This window comes from Formica exsecta, unplaced genomic scaffold (genome assembly GCF_003651465.1).
Source record: "Formica exsecta isolate Colony F162 unplaced genomic scaffold, ASM365146v1 scaffold82, whole genome shotgun sequence".
Classification (NCBI taxonomy): Eukaryota; Metazoa; Arthropoda; class Insecta; order Hymenoptera; family Formicidae; genus Formica; species Formica exsecta.
The window spans coordinates 1,349,555-1,373,053 of NW_021853592.1; the positions used below are offsets into that span (position 1 = coordinate 1,349,555).

The window sequence follows — 23,499 nt, forward strand, 5'->3', positions numbered from 1 at the left end:
AGTTCTTATTTTTAGAAATTGATATAAATTTTAGTTGCAACGCAATTAAAGAAGATTTCTTTTAGCTAGAAATTATTAATAACAATGAATTGATAAACTTGTCCACAAAATCACACGCGAGATGGTCGAGATTCGGTTTGGAAATGGAGTAAGTTTTCTTGTGGCGATAACATGTAAAAAAAGAGAGATCTCCTCTCTATTTGAAAAGAAATTTATTTCGCGGTTCTTTATGCCGAGAATTCCACAGATCTCTTCAATCTAGGTGTGTAATTCTTATCTTAGACAATTTTCTGCACAAAAAGATAAGAAAAAAATTAATTTTCGAAAATTTAAAAACCAGCGCAAACAGAAATTATACATATATAAATATACTACAACTAAATAAATATTTTAAATATATTACATTTAAATAAATATACAAAATTGATCATTCGATTCATGCAATTGATCAATTCGGTTGTAACCACCCTCCCTCCTCCTTGTAAAATGTTTAGGCATAACAATCTTCTGCAAATATTAAGTTACGTAATATTATTTCACTGAAAAATATTATTTAATAACGATATTATCGATCTGAAGAATTCTCAATGCAATACCGTACTTTATTTATAATTCGCGAGTGCTATACCCCATAATTGTATACATAGTGTGTATACGTGTTTAATATAATTATTATATATTCCGTATATAGACTTATATAAAACGCACGAGAAGCGATTAAAAGGCTACGTATTCTTCCCGATTTTATTTATTTATAGCAACAAGCTGTTTTTTTTACCTATCCATACTCGATACTCGGCTTCGAGATTTATAAATGGAAAAAGAATTCGGATTTAACTATGTGTGGATCTCGTATGTACGGGATCACTTTAATATCCTATATAACGTTAATGTATTCGTGTAAATGTGTATTCGTCTTAAATACTTGTTCACGTGTCCGTAAATGCACGTATGTATGTGCGTACGTGTATTTGCATCCGCATATATATATGTTTGGTGTGTATGTGTGTGAGTAAAAAGAAAAATAAATTTTACATCCCATTTTTTGAACTAATTTTGCACAAAGAAGAAACATGGCTATATATTTATTCCACATACTAGTATAAATAAAAACAACGTATTTTAATAGATACACTTTGCAATGATATTTTTCTATTTTTTACATGAAAAGATTTCAAATAAGATGGATGAGCAAATAAATTCTTTACCCCCACTATATGCGTCTCACGCGATCTGTTGTATTTTATTTTTGCAGCCTATGAAATCTTGCAACGAGATCACTGATCAATTAAAAGATGAAATATGCGAATACCTTTTTTTTGCGTGTGTATCTGTATACATATGTAAGCATGTGTGTATAAATGTTAGGTAGTTATGTTCTCAAGTTATTCCTTGAGTTCGAGACCGACGCATAGCCTGCACGCACCGTCATCGTATAAGTTTCTCATGTCAGTCCTTTATCCTGATTCGGATTCTTCATCTTGAATTTTTTCGTTTGGAATTACTTCATTTTTTGTTACTAATAATGATATCTGCGCGGATCCACGGTCCTACGATCTATCTTCTGATTGCGAAGAAAGAGCAGAAAATTTTTATTGATGATCGATAATTTGATGTAAAGGTTTCTTTTTTAATCTTTTCGAAATTGTATCTCCGTGAAAGTTTCAGGATCTAATCTTGTTTAATCCGAGGTACTTAATATCATCTTGATCATTTTGATCGTTTACAATTTGCTTGTTAATTGCCCTTAATAAACGCGTAAATCAATTATCGATCATAATTTTCAGGAATCTTCAGTAGCGTTGATTAATCGTTATAATTATCCCTTATTTTTTTAACTTTTAACGAGAATTTTTTTTTCATATTGGTGATCGCACTCTCTGAGAAATTCTAATTTATATTCGGTAGGCGTGATTCTCTTCTGCAACTCTCGAATATCAGAATCGACAATATGCTAATGCGAAGAAACCTGAAATGTTTCGGTCACGAAGATCTTGAATTATCATCGGCGATCAATAGGGATTTTTTTACGGGGACATTATCTCGGCTCATTTCTTCGCCTCTTTGCTTACGTACTACAATCTCACTTCCCGAGCAATTAGAAGCTATGAAAGTACGTGGACAGACCAACCGATAGGGAGGTGAAATCTTGTTCCTTTCCCGGAAGGGCTCATCCTACCTTTCCGAAACGAAAAACGTGGAATCCTTCGTTGAAACGTTCTTTTCCTGTTTTTTTTTTTTTTTTTTTTTTAAACTCTCGGTGATGGTGAGTCGAACTGCCCTTGCACTCGATGATAAGTCAAATTGCCACGGTCAACTCGTATGTTAGATATTTCGCACGTTTTGATATTAATTAATAATTTATTTCTTCATTTATCACAAATTGCTTATAAAAAACTGCTCTAGTTAACAGTTAATAACGTTCGTGTTAAACAATAAATATCTAGATTTCGATTATCATGTTACAAATGAGTTTGAGAGATTTGCTGTTTAATTTAAAAATTAATAACTAACGAAAATCACGGATTATTGCTGCGACGAAATATAATTACCTCTTTATTAATACACAGAAAAAACCGAGATCGTGATATACTTTTATATATTATTTTTAACATCATCTCATCTTTGAGAAAGTGGAGATCAAGAGATTTAATGTCATCGAGTGCAGGCGAAATTCTATTCTTCGAGTGTCAGTAGAAAAGGATATACATGAAGGTTACGAATAGTATATACATACATATATATACACACTATATATATATATATAATTCTCCGTGCCATTATTACCCTTTCCCCAGAACTTGTCAAAGCGATTACGCGCTTTCTCGAGAACGTCACTCGCCGCCGAGCGTTGTGTCGAATCCGGCACTATTGCTGGTGCCTCCAAGACGTGATAACCGCCTATGGTACTACTTCCGGTGCTCGTGGTACCGCCGCTGCCGCCAGTATCCTGAGGCGACGACTCAGCCTCGAGAATACGATAGCTCTGTTGCGTTGCAGGCGACATAGATGATGATGTTGCCGCCAGCGTCGTCGTAATTGTTGTCGGTGGGCTGTTATCTTTCTTCTTCTCCATTTCGGAGGTCGGATCCTCCAGGTATCTTAAATTCGTACCCGCCACGGATTTTACCGACGGTTCTGGGCTCTGTCGTTCTTTCGTCTCCTCAACAATGCCAATGATCTAGAGTTGAATACAAAAGAAATAATTCCAACTATCTCCTATAAGTTAGCGCTATTTTATAAAATAGTTAATGCAACAGTGAAATTAAGCGTTGAAAAATCATTATATTTCTGGATAGAACCACTACCCGATCTAAGCACGGTGCCTGTCCGCCATGTCGTATTATTAGTCTAATTCTTCTTTATTTTATTTAAATTTTTAATTTATCATATCTCGATAATTATTCATTGGAAGAAAAAATGGTAAAGAATCTCGGCACGGTTTAGTCCCAGACATATACTGTTAGAATAATTCCCAAAGTTTTGTTTACACCCTGTATAATTATGCTTCTGACCTTCTCAGTCTTCGTGGATGTATCCTGTATGTTCGTGGGTAATGGGCTATCTCTTTCTGAGTCTAGATCCTTATGGCCGTTTATGCCGCTAAAACTACCGAGTGAGACGCTTTCACTCTCTGGTGATTTGTAGCCAGAGTGCTGGGAATGTTGTGATTTGTGTTGTGCCGCGAGTTCAGGCGGTGCCGATTGCGGTGCTGATGGTACAGACGATGGTGCCCACGTCTTCGTCTCGCTATGCGGACGCGTGAGAGGCTCTTCGAAAGAAATTGTTAGAATCATCAGGATAATATTATATCTCATTATATATGTATTTAACGTGAAATTATAGCCACAATTACTAAATAATGTAAAAAAAAGATACCAAAATCGACATATTTTATTTTTGAACTTTATATATATATATTAAAAGTAATAAAAGTATATATTAATTAAAAGTAATAATAATCGAAAAGTATTTTAGAAGGATTAGTTGTGTTTTTCATGAAAATTTTATTGAGAAAAAACATTAAAAAACCGATATATATCTATTATTATAAAAAAATTATGCATACTTTTCCGTTCCTTAACACAGATAGCTTTTGTGTAAGCAACTACTATATTCGCAATAGTTTAGTTTGAGCCATTTATATTTTTATAAATATATACAAAAATATATATATATATATAATCTCTAGTAAAAAAGGATAATAAAATAATATGAAGAGGAAATAAAAAAATAAAATTTAATAAAGCTACCTGTGTTAAGGAATAGAGAGGTATGCATAATTTTTTTATAATGATAGATATATATCAGGTTTTTAATGTTTCTTCGCAATATAAAGATACGCATCAATACATATAGACACAAATACATGTACGTACGACAAAAAATATAGAAAGACACAATGCGGATGTGTGTGTATACACACGAGACACGCGATACATAGATACATATAATAATATAGTGTGCGAGTATGTGTCGCCTAACAAGGATTGATAAAAGTTATAACATATACGCTTTATCGTACTAAAAATATTAAAATTAATTATACTGAAAAAAATTGACATCAAAATCTGCTTCCAGAATTATGTTATTTTTTAAAATCTTCTCAATTATTATCTTTGCATCGATCACATAACAATCCTTCAAAAAATTGAAAAATTGTCTTTAGTTATATTATTGATATATGTATATCATCATTTCTCATTATATATCAGAGACAAGAAAGAGATACATAATCGATAATCTATTTCAATAACGTTCCACCCAAGAACACATAATTGATATTGTTAAGATTTAAATATTAGCAATGGAAGTTGAAAAGGCTCTGATATAAAATATCCATAAACATGGAAAATGGACTAAATAAGAGCCAGGCGCAGTAAGCAGAGCGCAATTCATTATGTTCTAATGTGATTTATTAATTAATTCATATTCGTACGTTTCAGTTGCTTGACAACAAAATAATTAAAATAACAGTGCATATGTCCTTCTGTAACCTCGATAATTTCTACGACGGAATAAAAGCCATAAGTCTCCCTTCGGTTTCACACACACAAAGCCGTTGAAAGAGATATTATACATCTATAGTTTGGAAGCATTGTGTAATGCCTAAATACTCAATATAAATCTTCACGCATATCATTTTTAAGACACCGAGAGTCACAACAGTCGGAACAACTGTCAGTTAAATAAACGTCAAAGTATTTCGTTTGTAAAAATCAATCCCGTAAAAATCAATGAGACAGATGACAGATCGATATCCGTAATTATGGGTCCGAGTGTGCGCGTTCTACGCAATATCATTGGCAAAGTTTTATCATTTATAACTCAAAAACTATTGTCAATATTTTTGTATTAGAAGATTTTTTATTTTATTTTGCATCTAGAATATGCAATTAAAATATTGTACAGAGGTTGTGAGCACTTTGTATACATATATACATGTGCACGCACACGTACACACACACACACACACACACACACGAGCACTTTGCATACATATATACATGTGCACGCACACGTTCACACACACACACACACACACACGACACGCACACGCACATACACATACACATACGGGGTGTTCGATTTAATCTGTCTGATTATATTACGTAAAAGGATTATATTAGTCCTTTAGATGAAAAAATAAAAATGGGACATTAATGAGGTAGCCCGTAAACAATTTCGAGTCGAGTCACGCCAATCTACGAAACCCACCCATTACATTATGGAGGAAAAGAGGCGAATTTTTCAAATAAAAATTCTCGAGAAAAATGACACCATTCGATCTTGAAGAGACAAATCCAACGATCTATTATGTTAAAAGTGTATCTTCGATATTATGGTCGCGAATTTTTAATAGTGGCCTCCGGAAGATATCGATTTCTGTTCGATCAATCTGTCTGCAATACCTAACTTAACATTTTAGCTTGTCGGATTTGTCTTTTCGAGATTACATATATATATATATATATAATATATATTATATATATTATATATATATAAATTCTTTGAAATTATAATTTAAATTCAATAGATTTATACAACAAGAAAATGTCTTTACTCTTTTATTTTCCATAATTTACTAGAAAAAAAAATATAATTTATTCTTTCATAATATTATCTAAGAACTTATCTTAATATCTCATCTTAAAGGAAAAGAGAGATCATATTATGCTTTATGCAATAAAGTACTCTGCAGTAAAGTATAATAATAACTCTCTAACATGTGTACTAAAGTTTAAAATATTTATCATAATCACAGCATCCAAATATTAACTTCGCTAAATCGACACTTTATCGTGCAATATGACGAGAAAAGGTAACGATTAGAGGGTACAGAGAAAAGGAAAAAGAAATAGACACAGATCAGTGAGTGATAAAGTGAAAGATTACATAGAGGTAGAAACAGAGATATATCCTGTACCAAAGTTACACCTACGTTACGTATAGATATATAAAACAGCGAGCACACGAAGCAAAGATACTGATTAATGACTGAGCGACGTTAAAAAAAGAGCAAGATGCTATAAACCGAGACCACGACAACATGCTACTTACTAGCTTGGACGACGGCAGTAGCGGCTTGATTTGATGCGGATCGCGTATCGAGGGATGATTTGGATGATGGATCATTGCCGGCGGCTGCAGCCGCAGCTGCTGGATGCCCGCGGGCCAATTTTGCCTGAACCTCGTCATTCGCACCTCGGCACCTTTGGCTTAAATCTTTAACGCCGCGCTCCGGCCTGGCCGCAGCAGCAGCAGCACCCGACGTAGGTGGGTGATGGACGGTCGTATGAACCGAATGCTTTACCGGGGAACGTTTTACCGGGACGGTACTTGCGCTAGTACTGTTAGCGGTAGTGACAGTGGTGGTGGTGTTGGTGGTGATGGTGGTTGTGGGTTTGGCATGATGAAGAGGGCGATGGGGAAGGGCGGTGGTCGCGAGGAAGGCTAAAACATATCGTACAAGAAACAGTACAATTGATGATTAAAGCTCTAGGCCGTTTCTTGTGTGCTCGCAAAAGCTTGCCTAATCTGTCTAGTCCCGATAAAAGTTGAAACTGTTGATCGCTCATCGGAAGTATGGTCTTTAAATGTGTTCGCTCTTGAGAAACTAAAAGAAAGCTTTCGGAAAAAAAATATAAAACGATCAATTTTGTTTGCAAAATTTTAATCTTAAGATTTATGCATCTTATATTTTTTTATTTAACGATAAAGTTTAATTTTGTCAATAATTACTTGATTTTTAACAAGTTCCAAGTATTGTGCTTATTGTATACAAATTCTGTTGTGTGTATATTGATACAATATATTTAAAATATAGATTTTTTTTACTATGCCGAACTGATTATAGAATAGAGTTCTTCATCAATAACTCTCTTAAGACAATGTATGTTGAAAAATTTTGTTATTTATAATGAGATATGTTGTTTTATCAAAACGCAACCCAATAAACTCTGTTTGTTGCAATAATATAACGCGATAGTAACAAATAATATAACGTAATTTATCTATATGATATAAAATTGTAATACATGGTGCTACTCAAAAGTTTAGGGAATTTGAATTCGACACGCGAACCGATTGTAGTACGGTCTACCGTTGCTAGATAAGGGGAATAATATTCTTTGTGAATTAGGTATAGCTGCTCGTTGCAAATTCATATTTTTTTCTTTAAAACAACTATGTGCTTTATTTACACCAATTGATTCCTCTCATTATTTCGTGTACAAAAGTATTGTGATAAGATAATCAAAAAATAAATAGTTTACAAGATATTTCATAGTTTATGTAAAATTGTCAAATTAAAATAAAATATCTTGTAAATTGTTCATTTTCTGGTCATCTTACTCTTATAACTTTTTAGGACGAATATTGGGAGGAATCGACTATAAAAAAATCAGGGCAGTTTCGTTTAAAAAAATGAAGACGATCTTGAAATAACCTCATGATCTTCATCCGAAATCAAATCAATGGCATCATCTTATGTTCCCCTCGAAATCACAAAACTTTTCTGTACGAAACATTTTTCGATGGAAATCTTGGTTTTCGAGAAAAGCGTCATTTAAAATGCGAAGATAAATCGGAATAAATTATGAAAAAGGTTGAGAATAGTTATTATTAGACTCTTTGATATGCAGTAAATTCTTTGAAAATGCTAAACCGATATGGGATGGGCGGGCAGCAGGTATGTAGCCAGGTATATTAAACGTACATTTACGATGCGCGGCTTGGAAGGGTGTCCTGTGGAGCAGAGCAGGCCCTGGGCCCGGGGGTGGCGGCGGTAATGGCGGTATAGATGGTGTCAACAAGCCAGTCACCGAGGAAACTGGAGTCGCGAGTTCCCGTATGCTCCAACGGACACGGTGGCCTGGGCCCGCCGCGGCTGAAACACCCGCTGCCACACCTAATCAATCTGATTCACGATACCTAATCCCCCAATCGTATATTCTCATGAGAGAAAAAGAATAGGGTTTGCATAAGAAGAAGATACATAATTCGAAACGAGAATTATTTTAATTGAGAAGATAAGCGTGATAGGAGATTATTAAAATGATAATAATGATGACAATAATAACGAAGCGCGATAATGATAGCGCAGACGTATAAAAACCGAAACAAGATCGTCTTGAGAAAATAGGGAGCATGATGATGATAATGATGATGACGATGATGATGATGAAAGCTAATCATTGACAATAATGGAAGATGTATTATTCATTGGTTTTATAATTACATCATTAAAGTTTCGCGAAAATTGGAGTAATTTTTTAAATGCATTAGTTTGTATGTATTGTGTGTATACAGATTATATATATATAATAATTTTGTTGTTGATTGAAATTTGGTTATTAATATATTATAAAAAAAAAAAAAAACGATGATAGATCTATGGTTGATTAACCCTAGCTATGATTGATTATCCACTATACCGGGTCATTCATGACTTATTTTAAAAACATTTTATAAAACTTGTGCAATAACCGAAACAAATATTTTATATGTGCACAAAATATTTTTCTTTTTTTTTATTATCATGTATAAGTAATATTTTAAGAAAAGAAATTGATATATATATAAGAACTACTATATATGTATACATATAAAATTAAAATCCATTATAAAATTTCAATTTGAGATACATACAAAAGAAATTTTGCTATAAATCAGAATTTATTACCTTCTAGCTTCTATCATGCGCGCGGTTGTTATAAAATCAAGCATTCATGTTATAGAATCAGCCATCTCTATTCTAGAGTTAATATAATAATGTCGAGAAAACGTAATCATCGTTATAGATTAATGCAATAGTAGGTGGTAGAGGTATAGTACAGTGATTTTCCGTTAAAAATTACCAAGGTACATATTTTCATTTGTAAAGTTTGTAGCACACAAAAATAATGGAACACACGCAATTATTTTAAAATTTATTTTCCCTTACATAGTTTATATTTTTTTATTAGAATTATTTTTATATACATATTTCTTTTTTAAATTTTAATTTATTCTAAATTTATTTTTCTTTAAATTTTCTCGTTTTGTATACTTAATATTGTAATGAAAATCGAGCATACTCATAAAGAAGAAAATTGAAAAAGAATTATCAATATTATATGTATTGAGAGAGCGCAAAATTATGTTCAAGTAATATATAATTATATCGAATTTTCTTATTATATTTTCCACATTATTGATACAATTATTTATCTAGAGGAAATTAGATAATAGAAATCATGAAATATACGTTATAAATTCGCATTAATAGAGTACTGAACGTATAAATGACAATATATGTTTTGATAAGAATTATGAAATGGCAAATAAATATATGTATAATGAATTGCGTTCATGAACGATGGAGTCGATATGGAAACCTATCATTATGATTCATCATATATAAGATAAAAATAGAATTTTGCTTGCTTAATCGCAAAGGGCGGCAGAGGTTAGGCGAAAAATACATCGCATGATAGTCTTCATACAGTCTATCGATATAACTACTGATTACTAGACGAGAGTTTTAAAGGCAAAGGCAAAGAGATAGAGACAAGTAGATAGGATTGTCATGCATCTGCCTAAACATTAATGATGAGGCAATTATGAATAATTGACATTCACCGCATAGCAAATGTTTTTATGCGAATATATCTCATAAAATATATTCTTAGCAGAAATAAAATATATATATTGTGTATTTGATTATATATATATAATCAAATATGCTCTCTCCTCAGCAATTAAAAGTTAAATCATATTTAAAATTATTTAAGCTTTTAAATTAATTGGAAAATAAATTTTTATTTTCTTAGATCAATATTGACCAAAAGGAATCCAGTTCTCTCCAATGATCTTGACTTTGGCATATATTACGACTATGAGTAATCTTCAAAGGATTTTAGTTGTCGCTCGTTATTTATTAAAAAAATATTAACGAATAAAGATTTATGCAAATAAAACACAATAAAAATTCAATAAATAAATAAATTTTCAATATTGACAATATATATATATATTATTTTACATATCATATTCTACATACATATTTAGACAAATAGACAGCCTTTTATAAAGTGTGTTTAAAAATCTCAAAAATTGGAAAGTGAATATATGGACATGGAAAGGGCTCCACATAAATTTGCAATTTTCCATACGAGAAATGAACTCTCCACATCGCCCGGTGCTTTCAGTGTGAAAAGGTGTATAATTATATGTTTGTATATGGTTTACAACTTTCTGTATATATTAAATATATAGTTTATTCACGTTTGGACGTTGCTTTGCATTAAAAGTTCCAAACTCATATAAAAGTATATAATTATAAATCTCATCACACACACACACACACACACACACACACACACACACACACACACACACAATAAAAGCATAGGGTAATGTAGTATGGATCTCGCTTTGCATAGAAAGTTGCAAACACATATATGTAAAATTATATAATTTATCAGACTTTGTTCTGCAAATGAAAGTACTGGACAACATGGGATGGATCTTGCTTCATGAAAAGTTGCAAACCTATGCAAAGAGATTTTTCCGTGTCGATATATTTACTTTTAAATCTGTGAGATTTTCGAACATCCTTTACAAAGATCTGTCTTTTCTAAATGTATATGTGTAAAGCATGGCTTTGTAATAAATTATGGTCAACATTGAACTTTTTATTGCGAGTTTAACTTGATTTGCATAGAACTTTATTTGTTAATAATTTTTTAATAAATAACGACCGACGGCTAAAATCTTTCGGAGGCTACATAAAGTCGAAATCTTGACCAAATATGTCAAAGTCAAGTTCATTGAAGCTAGGGATCCTCTCTTGTCAATATTTACCATCATTTCTTAAAGTTTAACAAAATGCACTTTTGTTATATAAATAAAATATATATAAATCTCGCGAGCGGTGAGCATCTTTGGCGTACAATTTGTATACAAATATAATAATCATGTATATACGACGAATTATATAACGTTCGACTTTCGAGGCCCACAAGAGCAGACAGCAATCGATAAAGTTGTATACAATATAAATATATATGTACTCTATTTCTAAATCCAGTTTATGCACGAAAATGCAAAGGGGATTCGACTGACAAATTACGAGCTTCAATCGATTCGGGATACAATCTCCTGGGATACTGGAAATCGACTGATAGTACTTTTGGTATAGCTAATGTAAAATATAATTGCCATTTGGTTTATATTACTTACTCGGTCGTGGATGCCTTTCGCGCTCGCTGCTTTTCTCTCTTTGCTCTTTATCCTTCATCTCTTTCTCCTTCTCCTTAACAAACAAAAGTAAATTTCTTGGAATAGGTTTGATGCAATATCAAATCGCGATCGCAGTTTTATCCATTTAAATAATCTCGTAAAATTAAAATTATTGTATGAGTAATAATATATTATTAAAATATTATTTTTTCTTTTAAAACATTGTGTTTTTTAAGATTGTTTCCAGTAAAAGAATTTAATTATGTTGTATGTATATGTGTGTACAAGATAGCTTTATTAGAAAATTTTCAGAATTGGATCATCTACATTGGTTTTTGTATTTGTAATCGTCAATAGACAAATTTCGGTCTGATAAATTGATGACATATAACACATGCTGAGTCCTATTTCTTCCTAAACAACGGCAGTTTCTATACATGTATATTGTGAATGCAGTAACGTCACAGTTGAAAATACCCGCGATTGAACAACAAACATCAAATTTTGTGTTTTGCTTAGAAAAATTAGGATCACAGGCCTTAACCAAGTTTCAGCAAACGTTTAAAAAAAAACATCAAAAGTTAGGATATCAATTAAAAGTTATTATTTATAGATAATATACCTTGGCGTCCTTAGTAACGGACGGTGCGCGTATAGGCTGACGTTTAGGAGATCTACGATCGGTGACAGTCGGTCCAAGACTCTGCGAGCGTCCGGTTCTCGGACTGTTTTTGGGACTGGATTTAGTTCGCGGCTGAATCTCGTCTCGATGCTCCTTGATATCGTCGCGACGTCGTGGGATCACAGGCTCCAACTTCTCTCGTGTTGGAGAGGGAAGTAGTGCACCGTCACCTTGGTAGAACAAAATTTCTCTTCAATTCGTTTCAAGACAATTTTTATAGAAAGCTGGAATAATGAAAAATATAGATATATAGATAGTTATAGATATTTATAAAAATTATATAGTTAATTATATATATATACTTGAAAACTTTGATAAATAATTAATTTAATAATTATATATTTTTTTTATAAAATTGTGTATATATAATTTATTTGTTCGTTTATTAATCGAGTTATATACACAGAGTGTTACAGATGAATGGGCAACATTTAATATTACTTGTTTTTTTCATCGAAACACGAAAACATCCTATATAGATATGGATTTTCTTTGATAATGATAAAGATTAATGTAGTTAAAAATATAGTTATTATATTAATGTTTATTATATTGTTTTTAAATCAATTGATTTAACTGATTGTGAGTTATTAACACGTACCCACACCAGTAGTACGGTCAAGATGGTGACGGATCAAGAAATCCTTTCTTGCGCGAGCGGTGGCTCGATCATTATCCTATGACAAAATTAGTATCAGAAATAATACATTATAGTTTAGATATAATCACTGTTAAAAAAATATTATAAGTACCTTCCCATTATCAGTGGCGTTACTTGGTTCTACATTTAATTGTAAGCGCATCATAAATATAAATTTCGGATTAAATTTGTATCTGTACATAAAATTTCATATTTTTTTTTTTTTTTTAGGAAAATTGACGGTTTTAGTAAGTTTTTAAAAAGTAATAGTTGCAAAAAAAATTGTTATACACAAAATGATCGCGCATTTTGAGATATCCTTCATAAATTAGCGAGAGTAACGCTCAAATCTCCTTAAGAAAATAAAAAGAAAGTTGCATTCTCTTAAAATGCTTTGACAACACCCGATAAAAGCCGATCTTATGAAAGCATAGAAGATCTGCATACCGCTTTAGTATCGTCCTGCAATAAACCATGTATCGGTCTATCTTGCTCCGAAGACGGTCGGCCCGCTGGTGGCTTTGTAGCGATCATGCTGGCGATCGGTGCAACCTTCCTATTCTCCTTCTCCTTCTCTTCCTTAGTAACCGATCTAAAGAGTCGATCAAAAGACGGTTGTATGATAGTCGTATTAGGTCAACTATCGAAATATGAAGAGGAAATAAAAAAATAAAATTTAATAAAGCTACCTGTGTTAAGGAATAGAGAGGTATGCATAATTTTTTTATAATGATAGATATATATCAGGTTTTTAATGTTTCTTCTCAATAAAATTTTCATCAAAGACACAACTAATCCTTCTGAAATACTTTTCAATTATTATTACTTTTAATTAATGCGAGCAAAATTATCTTACCTTCTCGGACGTTTTGCGTAACAGTGAAAGTCTTGCCGGTGTCAAGAGGTACAGTCCAGTTTACAGGTTCTGGTGAACGCATGATCATCTGTTCTGGCGACTTTACCCTTGTCGGCTCCGGCGGACTTTTCACTACTGGTTCATCATCTAACCACTGACTTGCTTGCATTGCAGACATCGGCACTGCCGCGTGTTTTTGCGACGGCGGCGTCGAGGCGACACTCGAATCTCCACCGGTGACATCTCCGTTTATCTGGGGCTCTGCCGTCACTGGAACGTTTAGAGCAAATTTTAGTTTTATCATCGATATCAACCCTACATCCTGTGTCTCGGTGATGGTGAGTCGAACTGCCCTTGCACTCGATGATAAGTCAAATTGCCACGGTCAACTCGTATGTTAGATATTTCGCACGTCTTGATATTAATTAATAATTTATTTCTTCATTTATCACAAATTGCTTATAAAAAACTGCTCTAGTTAACAGTTAATAACGTTCGTGTTAAACAATAAATATCTAGATTTCGATTATCATGTTACAAATGAGTTTGAGAGATTTGCTGTTTAATTTAAAAATTAATAACTAACGAAAATCACGGATTATTGCTGCGACGAAATATAATTACCTCTTTATTAATACACAGAAAGTTAGCTAACTACGACGAAATCAGTGTGAAGGTGCGAGCACGCTCGAACATTTGTGAATTTTTCTCCGCAAAATCGTGACTGCTTTCGCTTGTGAACGACACGCTTGTGTAGTGAACAACATTTATAACACCATGAAGACAATAAATATAAATAACATCTGTAGTCCGATACCAAAATATTTGATGCATTTTTATCTGTTTATATCTGTCAGTAAGATTTCAAATTGCTTGAACGCGCACACAAATACATATACACACGCATACATCAACCCTATCAGAGATTCATTTCTTCCAACATGTGAACGATTTTTGAAACAATAAATTGCATTATGATATACGAATTGTTTAAAGAGATATACAAAGATGATTGATATTCAAAGTGCGTTAATGCATGATACACAAAGTGCAATCAAACACACATGTTTCTGAAAAGGTTTTTAGAGTAATTTTACATTAATTTCTTACTTACAATTTTCGTATCTGAAAAATATGTTTGTGAAAAAACGAAATACAAGTTTGTGATAAATTTGATTGAAAGAAAATTCATATGTACCACACTATATAAATCTAGTTTGCTGCTGATGATTTTTGGCAATAACAATATTTTATTTGTTACGGTATATCTAACTACGCGTTTTTGTGTGAAACGTTTCTCAAAAAGAATAGACTCGGATCGCAAATTGAACTGACAATGAGTTGAATTGAGAGAAACATCAATCGTGTAATAGCAATCACAAAACAATGAGTTCTTTATTAGAAAATGATGTACTAGCCTGGCAAGAGATAGAGCGTTGAGCGCATGATTATTGGAGACTTGTTTCCACAATGAAGCCTCGTCTTCGGCTGTCAGATCCCAGTCACAACCCCAGTCACGATGCTAATGTAAACCAAAAGATATCAACATCTATGTGTTAACGACTAAGAAATTAGTAAAACTCTCTATGTGAAACACCAATTTTACATTTACCGGCCTAATAAGAGCCAAAGAGCGGATGTGCGTCAGTTTCAAAGAAAATTAAATTTTTCTTTCAAACTGAATCGTTGTGCATGGGGCACATTTTTTTCCTTGGTACAATACCAAATAACTAATAAATCTCAATTCGAGATTTTTATTAAAATAAACCACCCTGAGTTCCTTAAAGAAACATAGACGAGAAAAATATCGGAGCGAAGTCGCTGAATGGGGAACGATGTAAGCAAATAAATAAAAAGATACGTACTTCTTATTTTGATCTAGACATCTATAACATCCAAAGCTTATCAAAATCGGAGGAAAATACTTGCATTATTTTTCTTATAAAAGCCGGTTGCACCAATGCTGATCAATATTTGCTTCGATTATATCATATCATTGAATGAATTAGGCAATCGAGAAAATTATTTATGTTTAAACAAAATATTAAGTTCGGCAAACCTTTCGTTTTTAAATTCTTTTACCAATCTAGAGCCGATTTATTCTTATTGTTAGTTGAAATATCGAAAATAAGAGTATTTATCGCAGAAGTTAGTATTTATTGTAAATTGTAAATTTTTTCCCACATTGAGTATTTTTATAGCTAAAGAAACATTATTTTTTAACTTAATCATAGATTTGCTATAAAAAGTGTGTTTTGATATGTCTAAAAAATAAATCTGGGACATTGAAAATATTTAAATTAACAAATCATTAACCAGAGTTAATTAATCAGATCATCAGTGCTAATCGGCCTAAGAGAACACAGAACATGCTTGAAAAAACACTAAATGCCCTGTTCGGATAACATTTGAGAATATATTCAGAAATAGTATAACAAAACTACGAAATCGTGGAAAACGATTAAACATCAATTTTGACACAGAATTGTTTGTTAGTGAAAAGTCACGTGTAAATAAAATGAGTCTACTTTTCAAATAATTGCTTTCAACGATTGTTTTGAAAAAAAGTTTTAACGACGAAGATCGAAAGCCGTATATTATCAGTATGATGTATTATACCATTGCTTAAAGCAGCGATTTGCATCGCACACTTGTAACCGTTGAATTTTCGTTGTTACATGAAACGTCACGTAATACAAGAAAACGATACAAAACATATAAAATCTTGACGATTGAAAAATTGTTTATTTACGCCTGAACGTTGAAAAGTAAACTCGATATTTAATTAGATTAATTAAGCAATTGTATGCAATTGAGTGGATACGAAGAATGAGAAACTATGATAGGGGTTATTTACGCGAGAGGGATGAACTGCGTGAAGAAAATCAGCACGTGCTAATTCGAAGAAAAACCTTGAAATAACCAAACCTTCTGAAATAACAAAACGAATCCCACGGATTACCTTATACTCGTCAGCGAGTCGCCGAAGCTCGATTACCTCCGCCATAGGAAATGGTTTCACTTGCGATTTGCCCGGCGCCTCCGATACCCGTACGTTTTTATTTAACTTTTTTTTCCTGCAAATAATCAATTTTACGTGTAATGATCGTGTAAATCATCATCGTTAACAACAATTGTTGTCATCGTAATCGTGTCGCGTTATCACACGTTATCGCGTCTTCACACCGATAGAAATCGTCGTAGATGCCTTCTTTTATTTCTCGTTTTTATTTATTTATTTCTTTTTTCGTTTTCTCCTGTCCTTTCGTGAAAGCTTTACGCGAGAAAACATATTAACAATTCCGGTTGACAATCTGACCTGAAAGTTATTTTCAAGTCCGTTATATCCTCTTCGCGCTCGTCGCCCTCTGGTACCATCCCGTCGATTGCATCCGTTCCGCTGCCTACCAATGGTTCCAGTTCTGACGCCTGAATCCCTATAAGAAACATATGAAAAAATACTTGCGAGTAATGTATACAATTTCGTTCTTAGACATAATTAAATTTTTCTTTGGTTTGATGCATTTTACATCACCAAGTTTGATTGAAGAAAAAACATTACAAGTTTCAAATGCATTGAAGAAATGTAATTGGTATATATATATAATTTGCGAATAATAATATACATATAAATAAAAAAGAGAGAGAATTTTATTTCTTTTTCTCCGGAGGGAATGGATTTTTACTTAGCCTCTTTACTCTTTAAAAATAAAAATATCGGAATCCGTTTGTCTTGTATCCGCTATGCTTATTGTATCGCACAAGCGCTTAAATCTATCACTATGACATTTTAAATATTTTCTAATTATATTGTGATATTGTGTTTAATATATAATGATTTAATATATTTTCAAAGTGCGCATCGAATCAGAATAGAAACAAAAACCAAATCTCTTTCGGAAACTGTAAAGAATTTTATGTAACATCTCTTTTGAGATGCCATTCACCTTGAAAGAGATTTGATTTCTATTGCAATTATGACGATACGCACTTGGAAAATATATATCATTAAGATTGTCGATATTTTTTTATAAACGTTTATTAAATGATAAAAATATCGTCATTACGCTGTCGCTATATAAAACGCTATATAAGCGAGTCGCGAACAAAGTCTAAGTTTACGATAGATTGTACTGATAAAATCCATATCTCGTGACAATTTTATTTTGTTCGCTACGATAACAGATAAACATTGTTGCTATGCATTCATAATAAATAAATAATTCCTGTCTCACCATCGGACGTTCGTGCTGTTCGTGCGCGTACTGGCTGTTCATTATAGTGGCCGTTATTAAAATTTAATATTTTAAATAATTTAAAATTTTATAATTGTAAAATGTAATAAAAATAATTTTAAAGGGAGATTATTTTATGTGTATACAATATGAATAGTGATCATTAGCAGTGAAAGGGTTAATTTATAATTAACGCAAGTATATTATAATTAACACAGAGTTTTTTGTTTAAGAATTATGACATTCCTTCGGATCTATTGATTAACATTGGAATATATGCAGATTGTCATGACAATGAACAAGTACCATCACGTTTGTGTCCGAAGTCGCCTGGTCGCTTTTTGTGTACCGGTGCCGGTCCAGTAGTCGTTATGCCTTGTTTAAGGGCCCCCATGCTGAGCGACTTCCTTGGCGGGTAGTGGCCTGTACTGGCCGCGGAAAAACCCGCCGCTACAACCGGTGCCTGAGTTTCGCCATTTATCAGCTGAGGTTTTTTAGGCCAAGCAAATTGCAGCCGGTATTCGGTGCTTATACGAGATATCGCTTTGCTCAGCTGACTTGGTGGCAATGCCGATGTGACTTCCTGCAATGCAAAAGTCGATATTTTAAACTCAATTAATATTTTGATACACCTTGGAAATTAATATATCTAATGTCGTACGTTTCATTTTTTTTTCTTTTATTACACATACAACTCTTTAGGAATAATTTAAAAAATATTCACAAAAATATCAATCTTTATATGCTAATTTCTATATGCTGACCTTGTATTTCTTAATTCTCGGAAGAATTCTATCGTTAGTTCTTTCTTCCTCTTGTTGTGTTTCGATTGATGATAAATTTGCTATCTTTAATAGTAAAATATTAAATGCGGTATTTAAAAAACAGCTCCGGAACAATGTGTATCAATAAACTGGCCTGCTGCTCCGTGAATAACACGCGATATCAGCACGAAAGAAACAGATTGTATAAGTCGGCTTTTAGAACTCTGCATATATCTATAGTTTACGCAACGAAAAAAACTTTGCACAGAATATAATCAGATATGTCCAAATTTCGCATTATATAGATAAATTTCAATTTTTAAGGACCCCTTTGAAAGAGACCAAACACACTCCGATTTACTTAATTAACGATTGATCTATCCAGCAATATCTTTTTATTAATACCATTTTATTAATATTATTTTGATACTAGAATATAATCCATAAATCTATCCCATACCTTATCAGCTACGACGTTCGAGTCGATGGCATCGATACCACCACCGTCCGCTGCTGTGATAAACCCGTGTGTCTTATAAGCAAGCTCTGGGCATTTCTTTCGTCTGGGTAATGGTGGTTCCAGAGTAGGTCCTGCAAAGTTCATAATTTTTTTTTAAAAAATCTCATTATTATTATTTTTTTTAATTGAATTGTAATGTCATCGCTTTATTTGATTGTTTGGTCTTTTAATCGCAAATATACCCAATTGTCTAATTGAATTATATAATCAGAGATCTTATGATATACATGTTTGATCAAAACATTGTTTAAATATTGATCAAATACGACTTTCACAAACTCTTATTTTTAATAGTATTTATTTAACCAATTTCTTCCTTAAAGATGGTTATCTAAGAGATTCTTTTTTAATTTATTAATTTGATGCCGGACTTATGTTCGTAGATTCATTACAACTCTTAATGATTATTTATTGTTCCCTTTTATTTTAAATTGAATTCCGCGTCGTTTTTCAAGTGACAAATACGTATAAATACAAATATACAAGTTCGCAAATTTGCCTCGGTGAGGGGAAAGAATTTTTAAAATTCAAAACACCTTGACAAAATTCCGGTTAACTCTCCGAGTATATGTAAAGCAAGATAAACATAGAAGCCACTACATTTGCTGCGATAAAAAAACGTGATGAGAGATCGCGGAGGATTGTAGAATTCCTGCAACGTTTTAATGCTGGGTAAAATAAAACACTTATGGAAAATTGGAGTAATTTTAAGCGGCATGCAGGTAAACTTTCGGAAAAGCAGATAAAAGGCATGACACTGAGCGATAATAATGAAAAGTAGATATAGAATAAAAAATGCCAAATGCATGTTTTTGTCGCGGAGAATCTTCCGCGTTAATTTTACAATTCCATGGTGACTCATTATTCAAGCATTTATTCGCGTTATGCGCCCATTGGTTTTTCGACTCGTCGTTTTCCTTCATGATTAAATCATAGGTTTTTAGAATGGCAGTATATTTACCGACAAAAATATAAATAATTTGTTTTATTTCTCTCGTCATTTAATAATTGGCATATATGACCATGAATGAGACAATCAAGTTTCTATAAGTCTACAATTTTCCAATTAATCACTATTGACATTTATATTCTTTAATTCCGCAAGTTTTATAAGATAATTTCTCTTATAAAACTTGCTTATCGTAAATTTCAAGAGATTAAAATTTCAAAATCGAAGACTTGTAACAAATTAACCTTAAACATCATCTGTTTGCTTAATTTGGATAAGACATCAGGGACTTACAATACTCCGATCTTTAACTGCAACCTGCTATTTAATCAGTTATATTTTGGTGATCAAGTTTGTAAAAGATAATCATGTAAAAACTATTTATTATTTGTAAATTCAAATCTTACATTTCGATAATTTGTGAAAATCAAATCTAAACCGATATGATATTTTTTATTTAAATTTCGAATGCGCTAAGCAGTATTTGTATTTTCCTTCCGGATCACTTTATATGTAATTTTTAATAAGGAATATGTTGCTTAAACTAAAGAGTGTATTGTAAAGCATACATATAAAGTATGAGTATTATACTCAAGTATTGTAAAAAAGATTATATTTTTTGAAAAATTGTGAAACAAGTCGCTTATAAAAATTCGCGTGTTTCTCGATATTGAGTGCTTTCCATTCAAGTTACGAGTCGATACAAATCGATTCTTATAATCGTTTCAAGCAAACTCCGGTTAATTTAATTATTAATTAACTTGTAGAATAATTAAGCAAAATTTATATATGAATATATATTTTTTTTTTTTTATTAGGGTGATCATAGGAGTCGATTTGTGTCATGAAAAGGAAAGCATTTATTGTGTGAAAATCAAGCGTGCTATGTTCTATTTCCACTAGCCGCGATATGATTTCACGCGTCATAGAAACGATTCTCTATACATATATTTAGTTGTACTATTTTTACGGTCTGATGGCAACGAGATGCATATACACATAGGATCGATGTAATACAAGTCATGTCGAGTATTAAGTAATTTTTTAGTCGCATTTGTGCCTACTTCTTACACGATATCTCATTTGCTAATGAAAATCTGAATTAATTGTTAATCAAAATTTAAATTAAATCTTGTTAAGTTTACTGTAAATTAAAGGTTCGATTAAATCGGCATGTGATGTACAAACAATTATCATTATCGTAATACTAAAGCAATTGTTGTTCGGTATCCTCGCACTTATATTACGAACAAAACAAGTTCAGCCAATTAATTTTCAAATATTTTTAGTCAAAACTTGATTGTGCTACTAATGTGTCGACCAAACATTAAATTGTTAATAATGATATAATACTACGCAGATCAAGAGTTCTTGACTTATCACGTACAAATTACGCAAACCGTATTCGCATCCTTGCTTATGTAAAATGCGGAAAATTCATGCATGATTGTGAGACTGTTTTTCACTTGTTGACATATCGCAGCTCATAGCAAATTCGGTCATCTGCAATACACTGTACTAATGCATATTAAAGCTACATGAAGTTACCTAAATAAAAAAGAATAATATAAACATTTAAGTAATTAAAATTCAATCATGATATATTATCATTTTTTAGCAGAGAACATACAATATTATTTCATCATCAAAGTATTTATATATTATTATATACATATTATCATTACATTTAGATATACTTCATATATAGCAGCCTTTAATATAGAATAGTGTGGTATAATTCAGGTGACCAAATTCGTTATCAGTTTCGTTCAGGATAGTCAGTGGTTGAAAATATCGCTGTGCTTTTTATAGCAGCTGATGGTGAATATAAAAATAAATATATATAAGATACTCCCCCTCTCTTTTCCCTTCATTTTCCTCCCTTTCCCTCTCCCTTTCACTCTCCCTTCTCGATTCGAGCCTAAATAACTTTATATATATTGTATTCCATCGAACACGAATGCTTAAATAATTTAAATAATTGCAAAATATAATACGAGAAATTATAAAGCAAAAGAAAAACTTTTATTTTTTTGCAAGCAGAATTTAATGATTTTTTTTTTATCACAATATCTAATAAGGAAAAACTTTATTCACTAAATATTCGGGTATGTTTATCATAAGACTGGCACTAACAATAAGATTTAAGATTAATCTTTTTGTACATGTTATACTGATAAGTCTTACTTATTTATCTTTATTATTATAGAAGGGCAGAGTCCTTTCCCCATCCACGCATGTACTTTGCAATAAAGTAGAACAATAAAAGTTCCCCTTTGCATTTAAGAACTGACAGAAAGGATTTTATTCATTATAATATATGTAAAAATCAAAAAATAATCGATGAGATGTAACCTTTTCGGAAGATTTACCATAAATCTTAATCTTTTTGAAAAATTTTATAACGGCGATAATCACACAATCATTATTATGATCACGCATTTTTTTTTTTCAGGTCATCTTAGATTTTAATAGAAAGGATAATTGAAGGATAACAATTTAATAACATTGGACTATGTATGGACGATAAAAATATTCAGCTCAATAAATAAGAATATTGTCGAAAAAGCTAAATATTTATTTATATATATGTATTTTGCACACATTATGTCTTGCTTTCTATAATAATATAATGTAGCTGTATAATATACATACATTATGAGGCATATGCGCTCTGAATTTTGTTATTTGTAACGAATATTATTTTAGATCTTAGATAATCGTATATTAGAAATTGCGATTTTTCACAGTAATCTGTGTTTTCATTATGCATATTATTTCAATATTGAAATTGATTTCAATAAATTTCGAGAATGTGACTAATACTGATTCATTATTGTGTATGTGTGTGTGTGTATGTGTTATTTCCTTCAATTAATGTATTACTTCTTTATATTATATATATGTATATAATCACTATTACAATCGGCCTGAAATCCAAGAAAAGTGTATATGTATCTATAAGCGAGCGCTTACGGTAAATTATTTATTCATTTATTTATTATAAAATCTTTATATTGTATATAATCACTATTACAATCGGCCTGAAATCCAAGAAAAGTGTATATGTATCTATAAGCGAGCGCTTACGGTAAATTAGTAAATTATTTATTTATTATAAATTATATA

The 23,499-nt window shown here is 31.9% G+C and overlaps 1 protein-coding gene across 1 annotated transcript in view; it reads right to left on the reverse strand.

The window, feature by feature from the left end:
• Positions 1-490: 490 nt before the first annotated feature.
• LOC115244518 overlaps positions 491-23,499 on the reverse strand; it is a 79,842-nt gene continuing 56,833 nt past the window's right edge. The window contains exons 4-17 of the mRNA XM_029822208.1: positions 19,362-19,492; positions 18,444-18,720; positions 17,222-17,339; positions 16,865-16,979; positions 15,321-15,424; positions 13,494-13,638; positions 13,008-13,083; positions 12,347-12,576; positions 11,725-11,797; positions 8,219-8,401; positions 6,562-6,954; positions 3,516-3,772; positions 2,752-3,181; positions 491-507 (exon numbers count right to left, since the gene is read on the reverse strand). Of these exons, the coding sequence (XP_029678068.1) occupies positions 491-507; positions 2,752-3,181; positions 3,516-3,772; positions 6,562-6,954; positions 8,219-8,401; positions 11,725-11,797; positions 12,347-12,576; positions 13,008-13,083; positions 13,494-13,638; positions 15,321-15,424; positions 16,865-16,979; positions 17,222-17,339; positions 18,444-18,720; positions 19,362-19,492 (2,549 nt within the window). The remainder of the gene's footprint in view (positions 508-2,751; positions 3,182-3,515; positions 3,773-6,561; positions 6,955-8,218; positions 8,402-11,724; positions 11,798-12,346; positions 12,577-13,007; positions 13,084-13,493; positions 13,639-15,320; positions 15,425-16,864; positions 16,980-17,221; positions 17,340-18,443; positions 18,721-19,361; positions 19,493-23,499) is intronic.